The 19,147-nt window shown below is 39.0% G+C and overlaps 1 protein-coding gene across 2 annotated transcripts in view; it reads left to right on the top strand.

Moving 5' to 3' along the window:
* LOC113158043 (netrin receptor UNC5D-like) overlaps positions 1-19,147 on the top strand; it is a 121,789-nt gene that overhangs the window by 86,588 nt on the left and 16,054 nt on the right. For both annotated transcript variants that reach the window (XM_026353708.1, XM_026353709.1), the window contains exons 3-10: positions 390-533; positions 763-866; positions 10,724-10,898; positions 11,873-12,040; positions 13,823-13,987; positions 14,310-14,342; positions 16,174-16,359; positions 18,705-18,854. In XM_026353708.1, coding sequence (XP_026209493.1) covers positions 390-533; positions 763-866; positions 10,724-10,898; positions 11,873-12,040; positions 13,823-13,987; positions 14,310-14,342; positions 16,174-16,359; positions 18,705-18,854 — 1,125 coding nt within the window. The remainder of the gene's footprint in view (positions 1-389; positions 534-762; positions 867-10,723; positions 10,899-11,872; positions 12,041-13,822; positions 13,988-14,309; positions 14,343-16,173; positions 16,360-18,704; positions 18,855-19,147) is intronic.

Raw genomic sequence — 19,147 nt, 5'->3', positions numbered from 1 at the left:
TCTATAAAATGATTATAGTTTACAGATTCAGAAAGATGATATAAGTGTTTACAACATAGTTTGTCAAACTGAAGCTTTAATAAGTGTTTATTAACAGACCAGTAATGATATAGATATCAGTACTACACAATGAAGTGGCTTGCTCTACGCCTGGGAGCCACTCACAGAAATATACAGTTTAAGTTGTTGTTTCAACAGAATCCTCGAAATGTATGCGGACTGACTGCAGTCTGTCCTCCTGGCAAATGATCTATCTGTTTACTGCTGATAATCTTATCAGATTCAAATTTCACTCATCATCCTGTCCCTGCACATCTTCATCTCTTTGACTGATCATTCCTGTGATATAACGAAAGCTAATCTAAGCAATCAACCCCCCTTGTCTGCAGGGCTGAAGATCCGCGAGGTGATGATCAACGTGTCACGTCAGCAAGTGGAGGACTTTCATGGCCCGGAGGATTACTGGTGCCTGTGTGTCGCCTGGAGTCACCTCGGAACGTCCAAGAGCCGCAAGGCAACTGTCCGGATCGCCTGTAAGTAATTCCGTGTCACTTTGATACCAGACTGACCTTATTGTCTCTGAAAAGGTCATTCTTCTTCAAACCGCCGCAGTGACTTTTGTAGAAGGCATCCATCTTTTGGTCCATGTCTGCAAAAGGAGAGAAGGTTATACATGAAGTAAATCTGATAACGCGCATGTTTAGGTGCTCCTTCATGCTGCTGTAGCTGCTCTTTAATGCAGGCTGTTTATTTCTTCCCTAGACCTCAGGAAGAACTTTGAGCAGGACCCCCAAGGCACTGAGGTGCCTCTGAATGGCATGATTGTGTTGCACTGTCGTCCCCCAGAGGGAGTGCCTGTGGCTGAGGTGAGGGCTTCTTGCACTTCAAACAAGTAACATTTTCTCTTGTGTTGCCTGGAGAGGAGCAGTCATCTGTCTGGTTTACTGACAGAGAATAACTCTGTTTTCATGATACACTGTTTTGCTGCTCTCCAGCCACAGCAAATGAAAAAAAAAAAAAAACACATATGCACTTTTTTTCTACAGTTTGGAATAAGCCGGAGCTGCAGTTGATCAGCTGAAGGTGTCATTTGTTTAGTTTCTCAGACACACTCGGTTCAAGTGAGAGTGATCATTCATGTCCCGTCAGTTTGCCGTGTTCTGCGTCGGCTGTCTAAAAGGATGTACGGCTATGACTTATTTAGACATCATGTATTCTTTTCATTCTCACTAACATTCCCTCTGTCTCTTGTGAGTCATCTAAGTGTGTGTCTGAAAGAGATTGCCTGTCATTGCCATTTTAATTTTTACTATGAATATAAGATGAGCTTCTCACGGACAGTCCTGTCGAGTGGTGTGTATTGTGCTTAGCTCTGATGTCGTGTGCCTTCATCTTGAGGCTCAGTACACAGATATGTCAATATCAAAGCCTCTGCACAAACATCTGAAGCTTTGCATTTACTTAACAGCAGTCCATGGTCTCTGCATAAACAAAATTATAGCCCTAACAGCCAATTCCAATACACAGGATTGAAAATAAGTTTTTACTCCCAAACTGACAACAAAATGCATTTTCATTTTTGACCACTGACACACTTCAGATGAATGACAATGAATGTTATCGAGCATTGGAATGTGTTCGAGTTACTAAATAACCAAAGTCAAGAAGTTCCCAATATAAGCAAAACGTGAACTTGCAAGAACTTCACAGAACAAACCTGACAGAGCATAACTGTGGCAAATACAAATAAGACAATGAATGCAACAATTCAACCTTTTTCATTATATTTGAATATCGGCACGTATGAATTGACAAAACATTTTCTTCAGCTTCTTAACAAATGTAGATTGGTGCTTTAAGATTCCTTAGAGATGACACATAATGCACATAAAACTGTGCTTGTACATTTTGTGTGTGTGTGTGTGTGTGTGAGGTGTGTGTGTGTGTGATGAATCATTCAGCTCACACAAATGGAGCACTGGTGTACCACGACTCCCCCCTATGCATTGTGGTCATCAAATAGGCAACTCTTCATGCATTCATTAATGTGACTCCAGCTAACAAAGAGAATGGTAATAGTAAATAATGCAGTGACAAATCCAGCTCCCTCTAGTATGACTTGCACTGAGGAAAAAAAAATACTCATGCATAGTTGGAGATGGCTGTACTTTTCTCTTTTCGTGACTTTAGGCATTTCTGAGAGGTTAAATCCTTTTTTGTAAGCGGCACTGTGAAATTTGGCTCAGGGAGAAGCTGAAGCTCAGCTACAGTTTGAGTTTTAAGGAATTGAGGTCACGATGCAGTGTGATCTGTTGAACCCTACATGTATTCGGAGGCATATCTGTTTTGGTCATGACATTTTTTTGAGTCTTTCGCATTTGAAATTTGCAACGGATCCTGAAATTAATACTTGCAATGCTGAAGAAATGCAGTAGTTAATTTTTGTAGCTGGCGATAAACACTGACTTGACAAGATGCACGTGAAATGAGTTCCAACTTTGCATGCTGTTTTAACACATAAATGTTGTAGAGCCGACTTTACAGCTTGAAATCCCCTTATGTCGCTGCTCTGTTCATATTCTCAGAGGCAAAACAGTAACAGTGAGAGAGGGAAGAGCTTCATCCGCATCTCACTCTAACTAAGCCACCTGGGAGTTTACTGGGCTGCTGTGGAGGATGTTAATGAAAATCAGAGAATGCCATATTATCTGTCCCAGCAGTGATAGAGGCAATAATCTGTACACACAGTAAGTCAGACCACAGAGAATGTATGACAGTAAAACAGCTTAGGCCTGCTTCACTTTATTGGTGACGAGTGGAGGTGGCCATTTTTTCTGTTGGCTCCAATTTTTATAGACAGAGAGTAGTTTAAAAAACCCATCATATTATTTATAATCCTGATGTTATTGCATCAGCATTGCTCTGATGTCTCCAGATCGGAGGGGAAAAACATGTCCTGTACTCAATTTAATATTTTGGAGGAAAATATCAGGACTATAGTAATAAATCTATAATGGCTTCATAACTTTAAAAGGCATGCTGTAGCTGCTGAATAGAAATTGTTCAATGTCCAGAGGATCCCAAAAAGCTAATTTTTTTATAATAATATATTTGCTTTAACCAGAGGGATTTATTATAGTTACCGCCTTTTGGAAGTCACTGAACTGCAGCAAATTCTAGTATTATGTTTTTAAATTCAGTAAGGAAAGACTGACACATCTGAGGTACCTGTCTTCTTCATACATACGAATGCATGTCATCTGCATAAAATATCATGCATCAATATTATATTAAGAACGGAATGAAAAGCAACCCCAAGATGGAGCCCTGGAGGACTTCAACGCCATGCCAGCCAATTAAATATTTGTTGTCAAATATTACAAAAGGAGTTTGTAAAGCCAGCATTGGCAGCAAGCAGTTAGTCACTGGTGACCTTGACTGGAGCTTTTTCAGTGTTGTGTAAAAAGTCAAAGTCACATTAGCATTTGTTATATTATGGGTATTTTTAATAAGAGCTAAACTGTGATCAGACATTTTGTTTTAAAAGCTCGGATAAAAATAACAGCTTTGGGATAAAATTTAAAGTTTTTCTTGGACTACAGTATAATGCATATATAATGCATACCAGATGAATTAAATAATTGATTAAGGAAGTATTTGACACAACCCAGGCAGTGATTACTTCATCTACAGTAGCTGTGGAAGTGTTTGTGTTAGAGTCTCAGTGAAGAAGAAATGTCTGATTACATACATTTATTATGCAGCCTACTTAAAGTGACATCCAAGTAAATGCTTAATGAGTGTTGCTAGCTCTCAGTGATTGAAGTAAAAACTATGTCTGGCTTTGTAATGCTACAAGTTTGGTGGTGAAAAGAAAAAAGGTCTTCTGATACTTCTAAAACGTGTAATTAATCATCAAGTCCGACATCCAAAGTCATTTGAAGTGCTTAAAATGCAATTATTCAGTGAGAAACATAACATCAGGGTAAACCCTGTACACAACAAAGGTTTAGCCGCCCTCACCTCTAGAATATGCTGCTGTCAGATTTGGAGGGCTCATTTGTTTAATTTGATTTCATAAAAGTCATTGTTGCATTAAGAAAAGGCCATATATGACTGAGGGAAGGTGGAGCAGGAGCAGGCGTGAGGGGAGTGAAAGGAGGAGGGTGCTCGAAATTCAACCTTAATTGAATCAGATGGGACAAAACCCAGTGCATTGCTTTGTAATTGTCTTCATGTCACTTTTACTTCCAATTTAAATGATTGTAACTGTAGGTCATTACATTTGCTCTGAGAATAATTTAGTGTTTTAGCCGTGATGCACGGAGGAATTGGAATGTCTTATACAGGGCACACTTTTTGTGCGTCAAGGTATACGATGATGCCTTCCTGCAAATGTACACACAGGCTTTTAGGTTCTCTCATTTCAACATCTTCAAATAGCTTGAAGCTATCAGAAAAATGAACTCTGCTACATGGTTCGCAGACCCCCTGCTGACCGTTTGATGCTTTCAGTATATCACGAGTACATTTTATTTGCTTTCTCCGCCCTGGTGGGAAATTACTAAACAAGACACAAGTTACAGAGAAAACTTTCAGAGGGACACAGAATGGATCAGTTCTCATTTTAAACCCTATTTAACGGTCAACAGTGTGACCTTGAGAGCTTCCTACCACCTGCGGACTGCCCATAAGGCCTGATCGGCTGGGTTAGGTGTGGTATAGTCCAACGCTGGATGGTGCTATCTAAGTGGAACAAATTTGCCAATTAAGCAAATCCGTTTCCTGTCCTCCCCCGGCACTGGCTTATCAGGCTCATTTGAGTCTGTCCTGTCCCTGCTTTCTCATCAGCATGTGCATCTCTCTATCGCTTTCCCCCAAAGGGAGACTCCAGGACCAATGCAGAATGCAGATCGCACTCTGGGTTTATAGACTTCCTGCAGTGAACACTGGAAAAGAGTAAAGGAGGGGCAGAGTGAGATAAATTAATCAAAGCAAAAACATGAGACAGAAAACCCGACCACAGCACAAGACAATTATTTTAATTTACTTTAGTGTAACAATTCTGTGATAAGAGCCCCAAATAAAAGAATTCAAATATATTCTACCCCCGTGTTCACAGTGAGACGTTTATTTGATATGACAAGACATGAACTGAGGCTGTTTCATTGCTTAATGAAACGACACTTTGCTTCTTCTGTTGTCCACTTTTTCTGACTGAGCTCTTCACAGCAACGTGATGAGAACTCAAACTGAAACATCTTTTCTAGTGGGGAGACTAACATGCTAACATTAGTGGGATTTCTACTGCAAAAATAATATTTTTCACATAAGCTAAAATGTGTGAAAGGTGAAATCTGAAATGTTTGTTTCATTTTTCATCAAAGTTTATAATGACAAATAAACTCACTTTATCACACATAGATTAGAAAAATAATAACCTTGTAAAAGTAGAATTCATGACCTGCTGTATTGAATTGCATTAGATTGGACAGGTGTTCCTAATTTAGTGGCCAGTGAATGTTTACACTGTTTTTTATATTTTACACAAGTGCACATACCAGACAAAGACAAAACATAAGGCCACAGAACCAGCTCTGGCAGAAAGGACGCGTAGCATCCTAAACAACTCAGCAGTACTGCACAGAGGGTGAGTGAATGATCCTTAGTGAAGGGCAGATCAATACCACAGGGATCGATACTTCAACACTCAAACACACCTCACTTGATATCAATACCAACTAAAAAGGATTGATTACAAAGTTGTTGTCTTTTTAAGTGCAGTCTTGAGATTCTAGCAGGCATAAAATGCCTTAAATACTGCATACTGCAGATTTAGGCAATATAACGTGTTATATGATCATTTGGGTGTTAAGTAAGATTGTAATGAAGAGGTCATGTTATTTTTGTAGTGGTTTTTATTATTAATAATAATTGTAAGTATTTATTTTATATTTTAATAATAAAACGTTAGCATAAATACAAAAGAACTGTTTTCAGGAGCTGATTTGAATTGATTTAGTGTTTAACGAGTTTACATTATAATAATTTTGGTGCACAAATAAAATAATATTTTCACTTTAGGTCTATTAACTTAAAGTGGGCCGTCTAATGCAGCTCTTCAGACTTGACCACTCATATCTTCACATTATTACATTTTTTAACCCCTTGTTTTCAGGTACTCACAGAACTTGGTTAAGGTTAGGGAAAGATTATGGCGTGGTTCACTTTAAATATTAAATTAACCTTCAAACAAAACCACTAGTGTTCTTTAACCTTAACCAAAGTGTTTTTTCTAGACTGTATCTATGACTTTTGACTCTGGAGTCTAACTCAAGTCTGTGGGTTCCTGAAAAACATAAGCTCAACATCCACCTTGTACACCTTCTTGTGATTCACTATATATTATTATTGTATATTCTGTAGTCAAGTGTAATCTCTGTATGTAGGAACAACCTTTTTATGAGACAGGGTTGTTTAGGCAAGAAGAGCTTAGGCAATCATAACCATTATCATCAAACTGGCCATGAAAGTGCGCACACTATGTTGGCAAATGGTAAAGTAATTAAGTCGTTTAGCTCAACTTTATATGTGAGGGAGAGTTTCTGGTAGAGGTGAACACCAATACTAATCCTATTATACACAGTGACTAGGACGTGACCGATTCCACTATCAGTTACATTTATGTAATGTTATTATGAGAGTTTTTGGAGCAAGGCTGTTTATGGCTTTATGTTACATTACATCAAATTAACCACACGAGCTAAAGACAGAAAGAGAGACAGAGTTTAGATTTGGAAAAATAAAAGCCCTGGGATTGCAGTTGGCATTGGAAAAGAAAAGGATGGTTTATAATACTGTATGATACCATGCAATATACTTTATTGGCACACACCGCATACATCTCTACTGCAGCATCTCTGCTTTCTGGATTTAGGAAGAAGGGATGATATGAAGAAGTGGAGCTAGAATACCAAGCTGCAGATTTTATATATTACTGAGTATTTAACCCACTTGTTTTCATAAATAAATCCTGGTAAAATGATTTAATGATAATTTTCTGATCATGATTTAATGAGAAAAAAATGACAAAAAATAAAATTATATCTATGACATGTTGTGATGCACCATCACATTTTCATTTTGTGATGCTCTAGTTCTAAGAATATAACATAGTCTCTGCAAAATGTTATTGCTGTTATTTTACACAGTGAACAAATATAGTGTAATTACCATTAGATGTGAAGGTTTCAGCAACAGGCGTTTACAGTGCATGTGTTGTCCAGCATCACATCGGCATGTAGTACTGTGACAAATGCTACTGATAGGAATTGTCAATAGAGAAATGGGGCTTGAGATGCAAAACAGCAGCAGAGGAGGCTTGTCACTGAGGCTTCTTTTAAAGGAGAAAGCAGACATGGCATCACAACCATCAACCCACATATCTATCTATTTATACTGTACATGCATACTGTATATACTGCACTCTGTAAGGAGACTGCATCACAGACAACCAGCCGTGTTGTGTTGAAATCTACCAACCATCCAGGTGCTTTATTATATTCAGCTGTGTGTGGAGCAGGTTGAATGGCCGTGTTCGTTACTGTCGAGGATCAAACTTCATCTAGACTCCGTGTCCTGTAGCTCTGTCTGTATTACACTAATAAAAAGATATAAAAGTTTTAGTGGTTATTCTCCATATAAAGAAAATACAAGCGGTATAATGTCAGTGACTTTAAATCTCACCAAAAGCTGTGATGGTTTTTTTCTTTACTTTAATGTGTAATTGCCCTGTGGGTGGACAGCAGCACACCTACAATATAATAAAATATAGTACAGTTCAATTTCTCTGCAATAAAACCACCGTAATTAAGCTTTTAATGTTCTGTTTTCTTTGGCCTTGACTGATAGCTGTTGATTCAACTCAAGGGTAAGGTAATACATTAAATGCAACCTTTATCCAGTACACAGGCAAGACTCTGAGTAACCTAAATTTAATACACAGCAACATCTACATAGTACACTGTAAACGAGGAGGAACGCTTCATTTATTCAGCTCATTATTTTTTTTCCCTACATTATGATTGAAATCAGATTTGTCATTGAAAAAAAAGAGCTTATGTAACACAGCGCAGCCCATCTCTAAACTCTCGCTTTAGGCGAGGTGTTGTTCTGGTGTAGTTTTGCTCAGAGTTTCCTGAGGTGACATATTATCCACTAAATGTTGAAATACATTTAATTATGCAACATAGTGGTTAAATCTTGGTACCTGTCAAGCTCGATTTTGGCACTTCTCTGTAAATGCATCCCATCTGAATATGTGTTAAGAGAGAACAAAGGGTTCTGGGTTAATTTTCAATTCAGTGAATTTCCTGCATTACAGAGCTCCATCACACTTGTTTAGAGACGCCTGCTAAGATTTAGTTGTGTTCTTTATTTTTTTTATTAAATAACTAGACGTGCATTAACATGTAATTCGATATATTCTAACTAAATGCGCTGAGTGGAGAGTTTATTTGAGTAGATATACGTTTGTGGTTATAAAACTGATCTTTCAACACTGCATGTATACTTATTTTCTTTGTATATTAGTTAGTGGCTGATAACTTTATCTCCCTTAAATTAGTGTGACCTTTTCTTTACGCAGGCAGTTAAGTAAAAATTTTATTTAGAGTGATGATTTAAATCAATGCAATATATAACTGGAGCTACATTATGAACCTTTCTCTTAATGTAATTTATCGCTTGTATAACACTAGATAACCTGTGTGGTTCATTATTGATACCATAGTGAGTTAGAGCCGAGTTAGAGATGTTTAGGATGTCATCTGTGATATGTACAATGTGACCATGGTGAAAACAACAGAGCTCACCTCTGCCACCCGTTCACAAAAGAGGCTGCAGTACTTGCAGAGGAGGTGTTGGTGCTCAAACCTCCTTCTTGTCAAGGTTAATTCCCTGCTTCAGATATTATGGCTCCAGTCAGAGAAGGCAAACGTACATCAACAACACACCAGAGGAAGAACAACTGTGTTTAAGACTTTGCTCTATGTTTATAGGGCTATAGAGATTTATATTGGTTGAAACTGACCATGACTGAATGATTGAGTGCACTGATATTAGCAGCTGTAGATGTAATGCAGCACGGTCTGCAACACAAGGCTCGATAAGACACTGAATGGGTAAAAAAGGCAAATATTCAGGAAGGAGAAAGGATTGATCGAATGACTGACACAGCCCACCAGTGTGGTTGGTTGGTTTGTCTGAAAAGCTGTGGAGCCAAACGATGAAAAAAGTTAAATTAAAGGCACATGATGAAAGACTTCTTGGGTCGTCAAAAGGAGGAAAAAAACATTTGTGACAACATGACTCCCGATTTATTGATTTTTCAGTTCCATTTTTTCATCCAGGGTACTTCGAAACAGCAAGGCAATCTCTGGGTTTGTTGGCCGCTGTTATATTCCCTTGGCAAACGGACAATCTCTACAAACACACACACACAAACCAAAGTACAAACCCATGCACAAACACATGGAGCTCCCAGTGGGGCGGAGTTTTTAATCCTCAAATACACTGCCATAAATCAAACTCCACTCCCTCATGCCCAGCTCGTCTCTCTCAATGAAAAGCTCAAGCCAGTGGCACATTAATAGCAATTTACAGGGCCAGTCATGCGAGGAGAGGAGCATCAACAGAGCGTCCTTTATTTTGTAATTCCTTATTACTTTCAATCACTACATGGCCACTGCATTGGTAACATAGAGGATGTGACCTACATACTGCATCACTCCCTCTGAGTGGATGTCACTCATGTTATACCTTTCCTACAAACCCATAATCTTGCAATCAGTCTGTGTCCCCACTCGTACCTTAGTAAATGAGATGCCGACGGTTGTTTTTCATTATTTTCGCCACATTTATATCATTAATGGCAGCTTAAAAAGTAGGAAAAACTCACAATCCACAATCACATCCAATAGAATTTAGCTGCACAACAAACTTCATGTCCCAGTATGACCCCACAGTGGAATTAACACTTCTCTATTTAAACAAAAACTAAATGTTATACCCTTCATAGAGGTACCTGATGAGTGTGTACCTGATCAAACTGTGTGTATTAATACTGTAATTAGAGACGTTACATGAGTTAGCTAATAAAAGAGTGTATGTTTAAAGACGGTTGAAAGTATTGGATACATGGTGACCTAATAGAGAAAATGAAAAAAGTGCAAAGCATTAAACAGTAAAAAGAGTGAAAATAGCAAAAATGTTAAACAGTTTTAATTGTTGTCTAAATGTAACCTACAGAATAATGAGAAATATTTGCAATCATTAGCTTAAAGTAATAGATTAACTGTTTTAAAAGTTGGCTAAAAATAATAAAATCACCTTTGACTACTGAAAGTAATGAGTAGACAACTGAAATGACCAAATCAAATGTGTGGAAAAGCAGATAAAAGCTAAAGGTTTTTGTTAAATATGATCCAGTTCTTCATAAGAACTTATCTGAGTACTGCAGATCAGGGGGTACTTGTACTGCTGGTTTCAGTGTACTTATCAGAAAAAAGGTTTTTTTATCATTGTTGTCAGGTGAAAGGGGGAATAGTTAGGATCAAGCAACAACATGCAAACTCTAAGACACGACAAAAGTTGGTAATAGTTGTCTGCAGATGTGTTTGTCTACATGCAAACCTTTTGTGTGCATTTAATCTGCTGTTTTCAGGTGGAGTGGCTGAAAAACGAAGAACCTCTAAGCTCGGACGGCGTCATTGACACGAGAGGCGACCACAATCTCATCATCTCAGAAGCCCGTCTCTCCGATTCTGGGAACTATACCTGTGTCGCCAGCAACATTGTGGCCAAGAGGCGCAGTGCCACAGCCACTGTCGTAGTCTATGGTAAGATATCGAATTCCAGATGTTACTGAGAAGATTTTCAAAAGAAAACATTTCGAAGGTTAGATTCTATCTCGAAATGGCCGGGTACTGACCAGCAGCGTTTCCTGCCTGCATCCAAACATCCGTTTTCAGCACTGAGCTGTCAAATTGGTACCTCAAGCAAATCCCCAAAAGTCATTAATATAAAAAGCCACTGCACAACCACAGCATGTGGCCTTTTATCACACGAGAGTCTAATGAGCAGGTAATGGGCAAATGATCCCTCATGTGTAAAAACAAGAAGACACGGGCACAATATTTACAAGAACTCAATTATTAATGATGGAAAGGCAGTGATGTGGGCTGTCACAACTCCCCTGCTTTTATCTGCCAGCACGAAACACCTTGTGTAAAAACACTTTGTATAGCTACAGGCCAACAGACAGTGTTTCAAGCATTTTTACAGCCTGGTGGAGAGCACTGCTGAGACAAAGCAGAATAAGTGAAATTATAATGTCACACTAGCACTACCTCTTTTCACACCAGCGGAACACCTTGTTAATTGGAGTGTTTCAGTGCTCATTTTACTGACCTCTCATCCTGTTATTTCTCTTTTTTTAAGGCAGGACGTTTAGCTGCTGTAGGAATTCGTCTAATACTTTCTGACACCCTGTTACTGCAGCCCATCAATCATTAATTTCCATAATGCTAATGAAGTCTGTGACCGGCCTACTACTCTCAATAGCGTCAGACAAGTGTACAATGGTGCGATAGTGGTTACTTCCTTTCATATGACAGTAAATGAGCTGATTAGTCAATCTTCCCACATTATTTCATGCAAAACCTGCACACATAGTTTAAATAGATGGAAGGAAAGACATCATCAATCATCTTTTTAAAGATACCAGACTAACATCATCACCTTTCAGTGGAACCCTTTGACGCAGTCACATCACAGTTTCCATTCATCTCTCTCCCTCCCTCCTCTGACACAGTGAATGGAGGCTGGTCGTCGTGGACAGACTGGTCCCCCTGTAATGTCCGATGTGGTCGCGGTGTGCAGAAACGTTCCCGCACGTGCACAAACCCTGCTCCTCTCAATGGGGGAGCCTTCTGTGAGGGCATGTCGGTACAGAAAAGCACCTGCAACACCCTGTGTCCTGGTAAGCACAGAAACGTGCACACGCTGCAGGTTCCACTTAATAATTCTCTTAAACAGCTAAAGGGTTTAAATTGACTTCAGTTGTGCTTTCCAGGAAACTCCTAGATTTGAGCACTTGAAAGTAACACGTTAGTGAGCTTTATAATGGAATAGTGTCATATTTTGATTAAATCACTTCCTTGCTTTCTTACCAGGAAGTTAGATGGGGAGATTGATACCACTGTTTGATCTGTCAGTTAAATATGAAGCCATAGCCTGCAGGCTGTTAGCTGAGCTTTGCATAAACACAGGAAGGAGGCAGAAACAGCTACCCTACCTCTGTCCAAAGACCAAAAAATCATGTACTGGGACCTCTAATATATATTATACTTCCTCCTATACAGTCCATTGTGCTGCACTCTTCTATTACAGTGATTACATTTGTAAACATATGTACATTCATAACTCCTGGCTGAGAAACAGTGCAGCACAGAGCTACTGTACAAATTTAACAAAGAACTTCTAACATGTTAATTAGTGAATCTGTGAGGTGCCACTCTTTTTTTACCTTTGGACATAGCCAGGCTAGTTGTTTGTTCTTGCTTCCAGTCTTAATGCTAAGCCAACTGTCTGCTGAATCCCTTCTTGTATTAAATGGACAGGTATGAAAGTTGACTTGATCTTCTTATTTCACTCTTGGCAAGAACGAATATTCTAAATGTGTATTTCCCAAAATATTAAATTATTTATTTAAACAAAAAGAACATTGCTGTTTGGCAGCCAATTCAAGGAAGTTTGAATGTCAGTATATCCTTGAATGCGTCAGCATGGGGAGCTTTCTCTTAACTCACATTTGAGTTGAATTTAAAGTGTGAAGGCAACAAAATAGTTCTTGTGAATCGAGAGAAAGAGAAAAAACAGGAAGCAGCGATTTGATGGGAAACAGGAAACAAGTGTAAAGGTTTAGGGCGCGCTTTGTCGTCCAACCAGTCACATTTCACCATGAATGCATCATGTGCTGTATCTTCACTGCTGATTGTGACAGTAGTGTGTGTGTGAGATATAATGCAGTAGACCTTTACAAAACAGGAAATGAAGAGTGAGGGAGTGAAAAAGAGGATAAAGACGACCTGAGAGTGAGTGAAACAAACAGCAGCTTAGGTTGTGAGAGGAATAGCAGAGCTGCAGTTCCACTTATCACACGGCTGTATAATCTGTTCTGTCCAAGTGTTGTTGTTTTTTTCTTTCTAGAAGAGCCCAAATTTATGATTTCAACCACAATAAAGGAAAATTCTCATCAGGTTAAAGGAAAAAAGTTATCAGGAGGAGGCAGTGCACTCCTCCAAACATTATCTCCTCTTTGCCAAGTGCCTCCTTCTGAAGGATTCTTTCTCCGCATCTGAGTTTGAACACAAACAGGGTGCATTTGCGTTTAGATTAGCATGGGAAAAGGGAACTTTCAGAGCATTTGGAGGTGGAAAGGAGACTTGTTGGAATACAGCACAGACTATCAGCGAGACAGCATAACAGTTGGCACCATGAGGAAGAAAATGTATTTGTGCATCTGTTACCTTGAAAGTTATTTTAACATAAAGTTCCACAGAATTATAAATCAACTTAGGTTTGATGTTTGAAACTTGGAAAAAGATGTTAGCTCCTTTCTCTGTATTATTCTGTATGATCTTTTGTATTTCTCTTTCTATGCTACTTGATCATGTGTGTTACAGGGATGACAGTACACTCTGTATATGTGCATCTTTTATTCTTTAAATACCTTTGTATTTGTTTCGAATTCATTCCTCAGTTGACGGCAGCTGGGGAGAATGGAGCATGTGGACCGTGTGTAGTTCAGACTGTGAGAGGCAGCGCAGCAGAGAGTGTACAGCCCCAGAGCCCAAACATGGAGGACGGCTGTGTGATGGGGTGGCTCTGGCGACAGACAACTGCACTGGCGGCCTCTGCACACAAAGTGGGTAACACCAGCACCTCTCTGCATGTCTTAACAAAGAGAAAAAGATCACTGCCATTAGCGGCGCACAGGGACCGCGTCGTTATAGTTTAACTGCTCATGTTTTTTGGCAGCCTGTTCTAGATCACGATCATCATTATAATCATGCTCGTTAACAGCGCCCTCATTCATCTTCATTAATCAGCTACTCTACATACATAACATACAGCGTGCATGGGCATGGATGCATCCGCAAGTGGTAATTAAATTAAATTAATTAACACCTCTAAGTCGAAAGGGTCATAGAGAAATGTCAAACTGTGATGTTTCTCTGTCTTTGCAGATCGAAAGTTGCTACATGATGCTAAGCCACAGGGTGAGTTTTTCCTCTGCTTCCATTTCTCACTGTTACTGTCTTACAATCTTTAAAGAAAGCGCTGTCAGAAACTATGGCCTGAAAGAATACTGGATTGTGTTTGACAGCACTGATTGGCAAGAGTCTGCTCCCTATTTTCACATAGTCTCACTGATCTCGAGAGTGTGATCATTACCATAATAAATGACTTATTCCCGGGTGGCTTGTTTCAGTTGTTTCCAGGCTACGCCCTCTACGGTGCTTCCTGTAGCACAGAGTCCATTTTGATGAGGATGCTTCCTGCACAGTGTTTCCATCTTGACTCCTGACACACCAAAACCTTATTAGCTGCCATTGGGTTGATTCATCATGGTGATCTGGCAGTACATAAGAGAAATGTGCCTGACTGTTCAGCATTTAAAATCTGCGATGGTACCTTTGGAATAAACCATTCTTTTAATAGATTTTAATGACTGGCATGCAGCCATGGTGTAAGAGGGAAAAGTCACTCTGACAGGTGTAGTTCTGAAAAATAACACACACTGTGTGACTCACTGTGAATTTAGCCACACTTAAAATAGAAACCACAGTTAATTCAGATACATATGTCCTGACAAGCTGGCACTATGCAACATACAATAAAGAGTGGAGAATGCAGGTAATGTTCCAGTTCATTGATGGCAAAAGAAGTTTTATCTGCACCTGATACATTTAGGCAAAACATTGTGCTCATTATTCAGTGTTTTTTCCAATGTTGGCATCCACTCCCACTCATGTACAGTTACATGGTGTATGTTGAATCATGTCACACTCACTTCATGCAACTCTGCAAAGAAAATAAAGCTAAACGTCATTGTTAACAGTATAAGTATTGTATGGACGACATGGTAAAGTATGTAAACTATATCTTATTGCCGATTTACCATTATTACATGATTTTTGCAATTAAATTTGTCAATATACTGTAAATTACTACTGCAAAGTCGCTGCTTTATGCACTCTTGCTCTGCAGGCTAATGGTCCATGTTGTTTATTGTGTTGCTTGTGCAGTGAAAAATCATTTTGATAGTTACTAACCCTCAGACACATGTTCTCCTCACTTGTCCTGTAGCACAGTTGTATTTTTGTTTGTCAGAAATGGGGAAATGAATGCAGCCATGCTGCCAAAACTTCCCAAGCCCTCAATTAACCTGCTACTGTAGCTGTTAATGCCTCTTTGCATTTGCATTTTTGTCAATTTCTCCTCATTTGAGCTTCAGGCTACTTAGAGGATTTCTTCGCATGTCCTGTTTCATTGCAGATCTCATTATCTTTCAAGAACAAGCTAGCCGCCCCTTTATTTCCCACTCATTCTTTTACTTTGTGGAGTTGGACGCTGCAGTACTGGTGGGACCAGATAGAGCATAATCATTGCAGATGAGCTAATTTAATGAATTGGTTTTGTCACATTATCCCAGTGGAACGCACAGTGCCTCCAACACCAGAGCCAAGCAGTGTTTGAAATGACAGTCAGGTGCTGGGTTGATTATAATCGCCTTCCTTCTGAGGTTCCTCATTAGTAGCTTTAACACTCCAGAAAGCAACAATGAAGCTGTGTATCAGGAGGCAGGGCAGACGAGGAATAGAAAACAAAAAAGGCGCTAAAGTGGTTTGAAACCAAGGTAGGCTCGCCTCCAATGAAAGGCTTTAACAACTTTAACACAGGTGATTCCTTAGCAACAGAGATTTCCAAGTTATTTTGGGAGAAATAGTCTCCTAGCTCCCTAATTAAGCGTAGTGGAGTAAAAAATGAAAGCGAAAAAGTTGCTCAAAACTGTTCTTCTCTCTCTTGCTCGCTTTTTAACTTGCCAAGGTGTGGAGAACAGCAGTGATGTGGCGTTGTATTCGGGCCTTGCTGCGGGGGTGGTGACAGTGGTGCTGCTGATTATCGCAGTCACTCTTTACCGAAGGAGCCAGAGTGAATATGGTGTCGATGTCATTGACTCCTCCGCCCTCACCGGGGGCTTCCAGTCCTTCAGCTTCAAGACCTCGCGTCAAGGTAAGTCAGGGACTATACATGTCTTACAAATCAGATTTATCCTCAACATAATTGTGCTACATGCCCCCACAAACATAGACTTTTATCAGATCCTATAAAAATGAATCAAGAGAAATCATGTTAGAAAATAATATCATAACTAATGGGAGTTATGGTTCCAAAATGAGGAATCTATGATTAATAATGCTCCCTATTAATCTTTGATGGAGTTTATATATAAACACTAAATGCATGGGGAATATATGCAAAGCTTACTTATGTGGTGAGTAGAAATGTACTGCAAGTTCTGTGATTAGTTAGAGCCTGCTGCCATGCTGGATGAATCAATTAATTAATTAAGATGTGCATGCTTTGTGACTTTTGCATAATTACACCAAGCACACCCCATAAATTAGAGTGGAGTTGGAACACAAATAGCATTTCCTGCTGCTATGCGATAGCTTCAGGTATTACTCCAGTAACATCTCCTGCAATTTAGCCCAGTATAGACTTTGCCTTCATCGCATTAAAATTAGTTTGTGATATGCGTTTAAATTTGCAGTAGATTAGATAAAATACACCCACAAGTGGGTTCTTTGGACAAAGTAGGCACAAGCAGAAAAACTAGTCCCTCACCCTGACTTAGAAGAAAATAGAAATGTCTTGTAAACTGTAATTTATTACAGTTTATTTATAAATAAATTTATAAATAAATACATTTCTTTTGTTTAGATTTTTAATGTATCAGCCATATTGAAATGTAAAAATTGGATTGATTAATTTTTTTTAAATATTTGTAACTGCAATTTCTGTACAATCTGACAATTTTAAAGATTAAAAAAATTCCCTAAAACCAGAGCCGAGTTTTTCCTGGTGGAGTCCAGACACATGTCTGCAACACACAGCAGCTGTTGTACAGGAACAGCTTTGATGACAAGTCAAGATACGAAATGTTGTCCTGTTTTTATTGCACTGTGAATGTACATTTACATTAATGTATGTTATGTAAATACAGAGCTTGCATTTGGTTTTGTACTTATATGTACCTATAAGTATGAATATACTGTGAATGCATATGAATTTTTTCATACATTTCTTTGTGCTGCAATATACTGGAACTACATCAACAGTCAAAATGCTTTAAAGGTCACTTTGACTGTATTTACTTTTTAGTTTCTTTACTTGAGCCTTGCAGAGATTCTTGTATTATAGGTCCAATAACATAAAGAATAGGCTTTATCAATAAAGCCCACCATGCATTTATTTCTTTATTGCAACATCATTATGCCCCAAGCAATAAACGTTCACTGAAAACTTATGGAAACTATCGTATTCAGTGTTGTAAACTAATTTACAATCTTTTATTACATCGACTCCACTTCCAGTGTTATAACCTAAGCAGAATTTTGACTCTCATCTGGGCAACGTGTCAGCTTGTGGCATTATGCTTTTCTGGTATTAAAAATGTAATTCATTAGTGTTTGTTAATGTTTTTTCGCCCCAAATGAAGCATTTGCGGTCCCATGTCGCCTAACACAGAGAAATCCGAGCTCAGAAGTGTGGTGTGTTTTGCCCCACAGATTGAGGCATATTTTTATAAGGCTGGCATTATGGGTCGCCACAGCAACAGCTCTCAGCAGGGCATAATAAAGTTCATTTTGATAACATAGCAGGAGGTGGAAAGCTTTAATCTTGGTCCCTGTTCACCTTGATGGAGGAGCTAAAACAGCCAAACCTCCAAAAAATCCAATATGTCCTGCTCTGCTTCTGTGTTATACGCTGCTGCAGGAGTCACACATCAATCATTTCATTTAAGGTCTTTTGTGCATTCACATCCTTGCACATGAGCCTCTGTGACAGCTTACCTAATTCCAGACAAAATAAATCTGCAATTTACATTTCCTAGCTCATTAAGAGAAGCCACGCTGTTTACTTAGCTGTGTCTTTCGTTGTCATTTCACACTCGCTGAAACAGCTGTCAGTGAGTCATAAATCACAGAATAATTTCTCCTTGTAATAAACATATTTATCTTACGTATAATATCTTTCTCTGGTCTGTGTTTCTTCATTCATCCACAATATACTGTGTTTTACTTCCAATGCAACATTTTCACCATACAGGAAACAAATGGCAGTAGTATGTGAGTGACTCAGTGCAGCTACAACAATACTCAACACCAAAGATGCCATGATTCATCGCCTTATGCCCACTGTTTGGTGTTTGAACAGTCTGTGGATTAAAATAGCTTCTAATGTCTTTTAGGTATTCATTGTTGATAATAGCAGCAGTGTTGTTAAGTCTCCAGAAAATGTAAATGTTACCGAAAGATGTTTAATTATTGAAATTTTCTGCTTGTGTTTTTCAGCAAACCCTTTGCTTATTAATTCATCCATGCAACCTGACCTGACAGTGTCGCGTACCTACACCAGCCCCATGTGTTTTCAGGACTCCATTGACAAGGAGCTGATGGCCGAACGCTCGCTCCTTGACCCGTTGCCTGATCTCAAGGTTAAAGGTCAGAAAACAGAACTGTTATGAAAGTATTCAACTACTTTAAGAAGGGCAAGAATAATGTGCTGCTCTGCAGAAGGATAATCCATCTTTCTTTGAACCCGTTTCACCTAAAGCAATCTCTAAGAAAGCTTTAATACAGAAAGAAAAAGGTTATGACCTTGGAGGGCATCACAAATTGACCATTCGCTAAGCCACGTCCCCCTCAGTTATTGTTGCCTCTCAGCCTCTTTATTCTCACAAAGCACACGGTATGCAGTTTACAGTGAGAAAGTGGTGGGTTAATATATCCACATC

Source organism: Anabas testudineus, chromosome 12, assembly GCF_900324465.2.
Source record: "Anabas testudineus chromosome 12, fAnaTes1.2, whole genome shotgun sequence".
NCBI classification, from domain to species: domain Eukaryota; kingdom Metazoa; phylum Chordata; class Actinopteri; order Anabantiformes; family Anabantidae; genus Anabas; species Anabas testudineus.
Note: the sequence above shows the minus strand (reverse complement) of the source record. Positions and strands in the feature narration are given on the sequence as shown.